The sequence below is a fragment of the Stegastes partitus genome, unplaced genomic scaffold (assembly GCF_000690725.1).
Source record: "Stegastes partitus isolate 25-593 unplaced genomic scaffold, Stegastes_partitus-1.0.2 Scaffold2254, whole genome shotgun sequence".
Lineage (NCBI taxonomy): Eukaryota > Metazoa > Chordata > Actinopteri > Pomacentridae > Stegastes > Stegastes partitus.
In genome coordinates, this window is record NW_007579985.1 from 1 (window position 1) to 10,592 (window position 10,592).

General features: G+C 41.0%; 2 protein-coding genes across 2 annotated transcripts; both read right to left on the reverse strand.

The window, feature by feature from the left end:
- Nucleotides 1–598: 598 nt before the first annotated feature.
- Nucleotides 599–2,713, reverse strand: LOC103374476 (serine/threonine-protein kinase NIM1-like; the record flags this gene model as incomplete). The annotated part of the gene is made up of 2 exons (XM_008304563.1): nt 2,437–2,713; nt 599–867 (listed from the first exon to the last, which is right to left on the reverse strand). Coding segments are annotated over exons 1-2 (546 nt in total), but the record flags the coding sequence as incomplete, so codon positions are not given.
- A 2,177-nt stretch (nt 2,714–4,890) lies between these two features.
- On the reverse strand, nt 4,891–10,168 carry ccdc152 (coiled-coil domain containing 152). Its single transcript, XM_008304564.1, has 8 exons — nt 10,109–10,168; nt 9,483–9,588; nt 8,775–8,843; nt 8,320–8,384; nt 7,435–7,570; nt 6,240–6,367; nt 5,956–6,066; nt 4,891–5,019 (listed from the first exon to the last, which is right to left on the reverse strand). The coding sequence occupies exons 1-8, from the start codon at nt 10,166–10,168 to the stop codon at nt 4,891–4,893; spliced, it is 804 nt and encodes a 267-aa protein (XP_008302786.1).
- Between the last annotated feature and the right edge of the window lie 424 nt (nt 10,169–10,592).

Consider the following 10,592-nt stretch of genomic DNA (forward strand, 5'->3'; position numbering starts at 1 on the left):
CCTAATGATTAAACTAACTTTGAGTTAGCGCCCTATTTTAATCGTTTTTAGCTTGTGTTGCAGCTCAGCACCCCTCTGCACAACCAACTCTCCAAACTAAATCAAGAAAATAACGAAAATGATAAAAATAACTTCGAGGGAGCGCCCTATTTTATTTGTTTTTAGCAACACTGCAGGTCAAACTTCATCTGCACTACGCAAAAATAAATATTAGAAGTAAATAATTAAACAAGCAGTTATCCTAAAATCATTCTTTTAAGCCCTTGCTTTTGGATAAATCTAATAAATAAGCTGCAGCCATAAAAAACAACCACAAAAACTCTGTAATTACTTTTTTAGGTCCTTGGTTTTGAATAAATTATATAATTTTTAACTTCTCAAACACCAAAACAGACACGTTAAAGGCAGCTTTCAGGTCTGCAGCTACAAGTTATTCAGTGATGCTGTTCCATCAAAGTTATTTTCCACCTTTGTGAATCAAAACATGCCACCATTTAGTCACTTGTGGCTCAGAAGTGTCTGATTGTAACACGAGTGATCAGAAAACTGACTGCAAACGTGTAAAATCCAGGTCCAGGAAGGTTTCCTCGGCACTCACCATGAATTTGATGGCGGACAGGACCTGCGCGAAGGTGATCTTGCTGGCGCTATCGGACAGTTTCCCCTCGTTGCAGATGCGGTTGTGCAGGTCTCCTCCGCCGGCGTACTCCAGCACCAGGTAGAGGCGGCTCGGCGTCTCCACCACCTCGTACAGACGGACCACGTTGGGGTGCTGCAGCGACTCCATGCTGGTGATCTCCCTGGAGAGCAGGCGCTGGGCCTGGCCGTCCAGCCTCATCCTGTCCAGGATCTTCAGGGCCACTTTGTCTACGAGCAGGACGAAGGTTTAACAACAGATGACTCCAAATAAAGGGCGACAATCAGGATTTATACGCAACAATAAAAGCTACAAGTAAAACAGAAACTGAATTGTTTGGTAGAAATACAGAAAATGATCCAAAGACAGTATTTGTACCAAACATCACCTGGTTCTATTTGAGGATTTTATACTATTAGAAATGTTTAAAGTCGTTATTTTTGTGCTTTCAGGTTAAGTTTGCATCATTTATTCAGCAGAAACCTGCAAAAATCATCTGGTTCCAGCTACTAAAATGTGAGAATTTCCTCCGTTTTACATCTCTGGGTTCCAAACCAGACATTTCAGAGATGATCAGTAGAATAATCAGATAATAAAACCACTGGTTAGCTGCAGCATGCATTGGTTTTAACATTTTATAGACTCAACAAAATAATTTGAACACTAAATTATAATAAAAACATAGCTGCATCATTGCCGAGGACCTGGCAAAACATCAGGTGTGAAGTCATGTTCCAGATGTTTCACTGCTACGTGGTTTAATAATTATTTAGTTTAATTGAGTGATTTCTCTTCTAGACTGTGCATCAGCAGCGATATAGTAGTATCTAGTGAAACAGAGCGGAGCCAGGGTTGAGTATTGGACCGGCTGATGGTCAGAAAGCTCGGTCTTTACGGTTGGGTTGGGCTCTCAAATCCAGAAACATCTCCTGGGTTCAATCATTCAGGTCTTAACTCTTTAACATCAAAGTTTTTTTTTTTTGCTAAATAGAACAAAAGCCAGAAGGCATTTGGTTCACTGGACAATGAAAACAGTCTGCAGCAGACAGTGATTCAACAAGAGTGGGCTGCTGTAGACGTCAGAAAAGAAACACCAGTGGACTCTTCAGAGAACACACGCCTCAACAGAAACCTAATTAAACCTGAAACTAAACCTGCCACTGACGTCTTTACGGGGGCAAAGATCAGCTCTGGAAAATCTAACTTTCTTCTCAAGACCCAGAACCTTTACGAAATGTACACCTTACTACTTCACTATTCCCCTTCCAGAATCCCTCATTTTTATGTGTTTGTTTTCTGTTTTTATCCGTATATGTTTACTGTTTTTATTTCTTTATGTTTACATGGATGATGCTCTCATTATCCTCCTTTGTTGCAGCTGTAAACAGGTATTCATGCATCCAGCAGACCAGATGTTACCTACGGACCTGAAATATTCCAGCTCTGCTCTGTGTGTAATTTGTAAAACTAATTTTAAAACAAGCTAACAAACAGTAAGAAGCTACTGGTTTTACATAGTCAGATGCTAGTCAGGCCTGTGAGCGCTGGCTTTAACTGTGTTTGGGTCTCAGTTTCAGACCTGTGCAGAACTCTCAGCCATCTCTTAAGTTCTTCTTGCTTTGTTGAACACACCTGCTGCATAAAGTTTAACCTCTGCTCATCCTTTCCCTTAAGCTACTAACAAGGTGTTCTGGGAAGCTCTTCTTTTGCTCGCACAGGAACGGGGCTAAATACCGAGCCACCATTATGTAAGAAAGGACCTCAGGTAGAGGTGAACGTTCTGGACCATGTTCAGGTACCTCTAGTCAGAGCGTGAAAGGCCAGTTTGACCCTGGAGAACGTCCCGTAGCCGATCTCCCCGCGGACCTTGTAGAACCCGACCCTGCGCCCTATGATCAGCTCCTTGATGGTCTTCTCGTCCTTGCACATGTCGACGGTGAGCTTCTGCAGAGGGGTGAGGCGCAGCGGGGCGTCGGCCTCCTCCTCGTCCTCGGGGCCCACGTCGGAGCTGTCCGTCAGGCTGTAGAGGCTGTGGTGGAACTTGGTGCTGGCCACCTGGTACTGGCCTCCGGGCATGTCTGCAGCGGGCTGACGACAATGGCATCTTCAGGGAGAATAAAAAACACGAGTCACTGCCAGCTCAGGACACGTAAACACGCTGATGCGCATGCACAGAAGAATATTGCACACGTAAAAACACTCTTTAACCCTATTCAGGAGATTTGGGGCCATTAGGTTGAGGTGACAGAGATTGTTTTTTTTTTAATTTTTGAAGATTTTTTTAAAAAATCAAAAGAGGGACATCTGTCATGCATTTGGAACCAAAAATACGTCAACTTCAGAAAATGTATTTAACATCTATAATGAATACCAACAAATATTTTGCACCTTCCTGTAGCTCTTTTGTCCAAAAGACCTTCTACGAATAGGGTTAAATGAGTATACTGATGTACTAAGCCCTACGTTTTACTATCAGTGAATGTAATTTTCTTTCTTTATCAATCACTTGAACCTAATTTCCACACTTGCTTCTTCCATCGTGCCACAAAAAAGACCTTCTATTACATTCTGTGCACATTTTATTCTAATTTCAGGAAACTTGAAATCATGAAATGTCTGCAAACAACAGAGAAAGTTTTCTTACCAAGTGTCCAAACTGCTCCTCTGCATCAAACCATGTCTGTAGAGTCCATCACAAGCGATATTTCTTTGTTTGGCCCCACAGGACCCTAAAAAAAAGAAAAACGCTCCTCACTTACATGCTACCGTCCCGCTCTTTCCTCGACGACTGTGCGACGACGGCAACAACACGCGAGACGGCAGGGGAGGGGGCGCGTCGGCCTGAGCCATTAGCTGAGTGGGAGTCTGTGGCCACACCTCGATCTTCGCCCGCTCCTCGTCGCCAAAGGACGAAGGCTTAAGATGGTGTCATGAACTCTAATCCTGCGTTAATTTAGCTCCGTCACAATCCCTTCAAACCGCCAACGCTAGTTCACGGCCACGAAAACGAGGCCAAAAAAACCCACCACGACAGATAAGAGGCATTTTGTTTTTTTTGCATTTTTTCAGTTTCAGAGTGCTGGTCTGAGCAGAAGACACCTGCGCCAGGTAGACGCCTCGTGTCACCGAGCTAAAGGTTGATGTTGTGGCTTTGGTGAAGATGAAACGTTATGCAATGCTATTACCCAATGTTCCCATAGAGATTAGCTCCTGTCCCCCTTTAGACGCCACTGTGCAGATAAACAGATTAGAAAAGCATGAGGTCAAAACCTGGCCGGGCGGGGTCGGCTTCATTCAGGTGTGTCGTCCCTGTGAGCAGAGCAGCAGCAGCAGCAGGGGGGACGAAAGACACCAAAACATTGACGCGAGTGCAATTAGATCGGATCTGTAGTGTGTAAAACGCAGGTGCAGCTCTTGAATTACAACCACATGAAGTTTTTCTGTATGTCTACTTCTGATTAATCTACCAATACTTGCAGCTCTAAATTCTAATCAAGTGTTGGTTTGGTTAATTTGGTAAAACATATACACTGAATGGCAACTTCATGGTGGCGGCAAGACAAATAAGCAGCTTTTTCACAAATTAAACAAACAAAATAGAGCTTTAGAACTCTCTTTAGGTGGATTTTGTTGAAGCCAGACAACTTTTATCCACCTGTTTCCACTGTTAGCGTCAATCTAAGCTAGCAGACTTGATTTGTAGGATAAAACCACGACAATGATATCCAGTTTTTTCTCTTAACTCTGTCTAACCATTATTTCAAAACCTACTACTGCTCAGATACCATTTTCCAGATTCCCAAATATTGATTTCAGCCTTCAAACTCCAGCATCGATTGAGCCCAGCATGAATTTACAAGAAGCAGCTTAAAGCTTGAATTCAAATAATCTGGAGGAAAGAAATAAACCAAACAGGGGATTTAATGGTAGTGTATTATTTCTTTGAATGAGAAGAGATAAACAGTGAATGGGATTAGCCTTCCAGCTACGCCATTCATTCAGAAGTGTGCGTCTCCCTCGGCTACGCTTCCCTCCCTCCCTCCCTCGGTCCGTCCCTTCCTGCAGGCGTCTAATTGGATTAAAGCCTTAGACAGGAATACAGCATGTGTTTAAATGTTCTCTCTGCACACCGGTCACCTGCAGCCACCGCACATCTAGTCAAGCAGCTAAACGTTCAGAGAATGAAGTCCCAAACGCCCCAAACTTCTCTTCAAAACGAACACTTCAAGTTTCGCGCAACCTGCGTGAACAAACTAGAACTTCCTCCTCTTCAGACGGCCGTCGGCGAAGCTGCCGACGCGCTGACTCTCCTCCAGCTCTGTGATTCTCTGACGCAGAGCTGCAATCTCCTTGTTCTTCTCCTCCTGGAAGAACTGCAGCTTCTGGAGAAACACAAGCAGAAAATTAATCGACGAGGACACTAGAAAGCAGCGATGTAAACAAGACGTGCAGGACTTTTCTCAGTATAGAACGTTGTTGTTGTTGTTGACAGTCGTGACCTTAAAAGCACTCCTCTAAAATCTTTTAATGATTCATGTGTGCGTTCTAATCAAATCAGGCCTGGAACTGGTGAATATTTTCACTCCTGCGTATGATTTCTGATGTAACTGCGCTCCTGGTGAAACATTTAGTGTCTGAAATGTACAACAAAACGTACAACAGAGAACGCCTTTAACCGCATTCTAACACTACTGCTACTAAAAAAAAAGAGGAATTGTTGATTAATATGATCTTTAGCGAAGCATTTTCAGTAAAACACACCCGTATCCGTGTGCAGATTGAGCAGAAAAACAAATTTACAAGTTCTACGTGTGTAAATGCATAGATGCAACTCGATGCAAACAAGAAAAACTGCAAGAAAATGCATGTTAACGTTAAAAGAAATTGAGTTTCTGACAGTTTTTATGCAGACTTTCTCTACGCACATGCTCAGTGTGTGGCCTTGGCTCCTACCTGTACACTCAACACATGATGGGGTGATTAAAGGACACATCAGTGGGCAGATTTAATACTAGAACATGGAAACGGTGTCTGAGTGCCCACTTTGGCTGCTCTGAGAGACGAAGCTGACGCAGCATGCTGGGAGGCCGCCTGATTAGAGTGTGGAGACTAACAAGATGAGACTTCCAGGTCAGATCTAATGGAGTTTGCTCGGCTCTAATTGAAGTTTTCACGTCAAAGACACAACCTGAGCCACCTCGCAGCATCGGCTACACGAGGAATATGCTGACTCGCACCCAGAACTTGAGTTACAGATTGATCATCGATGCTTGATTTGAGGTATAAATGGTGTGAAGTGTGGTGTGTGGGCTGCTCACCCTCTTGAAGACGCTCTGTGGCAGAGGGTTGGACCCACGCTGCTGCTGCTGCTGCTGCTGCTGCTGGTTGAACTGAGCTGTGCTCTGAACTCTGGCTAACTTCGCACCAAACTGCAAAAACACACAAAACAAAGACGAGCTTTCAGTGCAGCGTGAAACCTTTAAAATCAGCTGTTCCAACCTGCATGTTGCACAAAGCTCTCGTTAAGCCGTCAGTTCAAACACACACAGGTCACGGTTCAGCAGAACAATGATCATAACTGTCTGTGATGCTTTACATTTACCTCCATCTGTAACTTCAGCAGCTCGCTCTGCTTCTCCTTCTCTTGATCCTTCAGCTTCTTCTTCAGCTCCTCCAGATCCACGTCTTTTTGCTCCAGCAGCTTCTTTGCTTCGGCATCTTTAGCCTCCACTGCAAATAAATCAAATCAGAACGACTAGCATGATGCAGATTAAAATACGGCTTGTTTTACAATGCAAGTTGATGTGACGATTACAAGCTTTTAGTGGAAAACTGATACAAAACATGTCAGATTTAACTTTCAGAAGTTAATTAGCGGACTGTCTTTGTCTTGTAGGAGGACTTTGAGGCTGAGGGGACGTTAGTTTATGTATATTACGCGTCAGTATTTCATTTCAAACATCCAACAACATTCATTCTGCTCTGGTTCCTCCCTTCTTTTGCACTTGCTGACTCCTCATGTGTTAAAGAGATCTGTCACTGACCTTTTAGAGACCTTCTTGCATCTCAAACTATTAAAAAATAATAAATTAGCAAAGCAAGAAGCCTAAAAAAGATCATCTTTCCATGCATTTGCTTTAATTGAGGACCATCTGTGTGGAATTCACATTGGAATATGACAAAAAATACACAATATTTCACTTGTAAGTCTAAATATTAATCATTTTTCTTTATGATTCACTCCTGTTGTCGATAAAACTAATAAATTCTAATGTTTTCCTCTGAACAGGGAGTGAAGCACGAGTAGCTTTATGTTCACTGAGCTCATTGTCAGCTCAAACAACCTGCAACGCTCACATTAAAGCGCCTGCATGTGGCCTGAAAGACAAACATTGGTTAGAGTTTGCTTCAGGCAGCAGCTACTTATTAAGGAACTATAGATTATTAGAGAAATGTGCATCATAAAATACAGAAAACAAGCAAAACATAGATGAAGTCTGTACGATGTTCTGACTCTAATCTCAAACGGGGTTGTGCAGCAGCTCATCGGAGAAACATTGTGACAGAACGAGTTTCTTATCTGCAGAAACAACCAGGATCTCTGCTGAACTACATGCAGTGTAAGATTTAAGTGTTACACCTAGAAATGCCTCCATGAAGGACAAACTGTCCCGTTTATCAGATCCTTCACATCCTGCTGCCCTCATTCACCCAACACTGATGTCACAGGTGTTAGTCTGCAGTGGGTTTACTGGAACTGGGCCATTGTCTCAGTGGTGATCTGTGAGAGGTCTTACGCTGATTGAAACGCTCCCTGTGTGCGTCATCCACCTCTCGCTGGCACTGCCGTCTCACAGCCTCTAGCTCCCTCTGGTGGCGCTCTTCTTCGGCTCTCAGTTTGCCGAGCAGCTGCTGAACTTCAGCCTCTCCAACCTGACAAGAAGGCAGACGTCACCACACACGAGAGCTGAAGCTACTACCGAGCAAACTTAAGGTTTTAAAATCATGGTACGAAGCTGTTTGACTGTTCAGACTGAGCTTGACTGACCGCTCACTCATTTATCTGTCGGTCTGCTACATCTTTTAGGATGAAAAATGTATTACATAGTTATTATCATCATTGTTTTCCACACGATTCCCAGTTTAACCAGCCAGAATGAATCGAAACACCTGAGCTCTGAGGAAAGAAACTGTGAAAATGTGGCCGCAAAGTAGTCAGAAAACAATATGTCAATAAACTGTACACCACTGCAACATTCAGAAACTACAAAAACAAAGAAAATAACAACAAATGCCTGAAAAATTATGATTATATTTTTGCTAATTTAAATACAGCAAAACTGAATATATACAGTTGAAACCAGAAGTTTACATTCACAATATAAAAAGAGATAAAACTATTTTTTCTCCTCACTGTCTGACATGAAATCAGACAAACCTTCTCCTGTTTCAGGTCACTTAGGATTACCGACATTATTTATATTTGTTAAACTACTATTTGTAAAAACACACATTTCTGCTGCGGATCATATATATATATATATATATATAAATTCTGGCCTGTTTTTTTAAGTCAACATGTAAATGAATACTTCTTTCGGTGATTTTGCTAGACATCTTATCTGTAAATATAATTCTGTTAATCAGTAAAATGAGTATTTCCTAATGAATTCTGTTCTTACCGCCGCTGTTCTCTCATTCTGCTGCTTCAGATCTGTTATGTCCTTCTTCAGTCTGTCGTTCTCCACTGAAACATGAACAATATTCACACATTAAAAACCCTCCTAGACCTTTCACTTAACTGATACTATGAGCACTGCTAAGATGATGCTGTCATTTTTGTTTGGTCTGTCTCTGAATTTTAGTTCTCGTTTCTCGTGTTTGTATGTAGTTATTTACATCTTATAACAACAAATATAATTCTAGTGATACATGCATCACTCATTCACAAGAGATGTTTCTACTTTAAACACCAACAACAGCAACACCGTTAAACCCAGAAGTGAGACACCATTTACCAGCTTCACTGTGGTGAGAGCTGAAGAAAACAACTCTACCAACCATTTCCTGCCAACGAAGCCAAACGGGGGAATTCTGTTGTTGTTGTTATTTGTCCACATGCTGACGAGGTTTTTACCTCTGAGGTTGCACTGCTCCTGCACAGTCTGCTGAAGTCTGTCTGCGGTGGCGAGGAGGCTGCTTTTCTCTGCAACAGGTCGACCAAACATGGAAACTTCTCAAAGTTTGCTTGATTGTTATGAGATCGCAAACACGCAACAGAAAGTTTATACAAGCACGGACATTTTAAAAAGATTTTCCTTCTGTGGATGGAAACTTTTTAACACTACAAGTAAGCAATAACCTCCCTCATCCGGTATTTTCCATCTAGATTAATGTAAACTCTAACCGTATGTGCTCATTATATTCACCTTCGTCTGGCAAATTCAAGTTTGTTACTGTCGATAAAGTAAAAACCAGCAGCTAAAGCCAATTTAATAGGATTAAGATTCAAGCAAATGTTGGTTAATTTCCATAAAACAACGTGAATATGCCTATTCCAGCTTCCAAACACATGTGTCAGTGTTGTTATTCTAATTTACTTGTTTAAATAAATACCTGGCTGTGTATAATCCCTAATATATCCGCTGAACCCATCTGAAAGTGCGAACATATTTATGATTCTTGGTTCCAAAACAGGAGACAGACATGATTGTAGTTGGATAGATTTACCAGCAGAGGGAGACATACAATCACCGTATCAGATTTACCAGGGATCTTAAATTATAGACAACAAACACTTATTTCACTATTAAATGTGAATAATCAGGGTTTGACAATAAATCACCTTCAATCAGACTCTTCTCTTTGCTCAGGCTGAATTTCAGAAGTCTGTTGGCGTCCTCCAGCATGATCTCCAACATGCTGTTTTTGCCGTTAACCTCCGTGATTTTCTGTTTTAATGAAAGAAAAGACAAAAAAGCACCTCAACAAGAAACATGGAAATAAAGCACAACTACAGTACAGTGTATTATTGGTCACTATTACAGTGTTTATTCATTTCATATCAGAGTATGGTATCCTAGTATGTTTATTGATATGCTGTTAGGCTTTTTACTGTATTTTATTCCTCTCTTTCCTTAAGTCTAACTATCTAATGTGGATTTAAGCCAACTGGGGGGAAACAGCAAAAGCTCAGAAGCAGCTAACATCTATCTGTGTCATAAACATGTAAACTTAGCTTGTTTGAAATTGTCACATAACTACAATTAAAACCTCTAAAACCCTCCTTTAATTAATTATACGCAAGAAATAATGTTTCCCTAACTCCCCCTTATACACTTTATTCTTTAACTTTAGTTTAATTAAAAAAAAAAAAAAAAAAAGACTGAACACCGACAAACCAAATAGCAAACGCCCACGATTAAGCTAGCATTAGCACGTTAGTTAGCTAGCTAGCTAACATTACTTTACCTGCTCCAGGTGGCCAAACTCCTCCAGAAACCTGTCAAGATTCACGCAGTTTGACTTCATCGTGTCTTCAGTCCAGTAAAGAGCAAACAGCTGTAGTAATTATATTATTTTACTGATTGAATTTTGCTAAAGGTTCTAGTTAGCTCGTCTTGCTGCTAATTAGCGATGAGGTCAAGTGTTGACGCTACACTCCCTGTTTGGTCCAAATATGATAAATAAATAAATAAATAAATAAATAAAACTGCAAATTCGTCTATTAATAAAGTCTGTGAAGTAGGTTATGGAAGAGCAGTTTTTAGATATTTTTATACTGTAATATATTACAAAAAGAAATTTATTTAAATATCACATGCAGGTCAATCATTTAACATGGCCGAGTCGTTTTGCAAGTACTTAAATATGTTTAAAATATATTTTTCATTTCATATATACATATATATATGAATTGTTTGTGTATTTTTTCATTGCAGTTCTGCTACTAAAC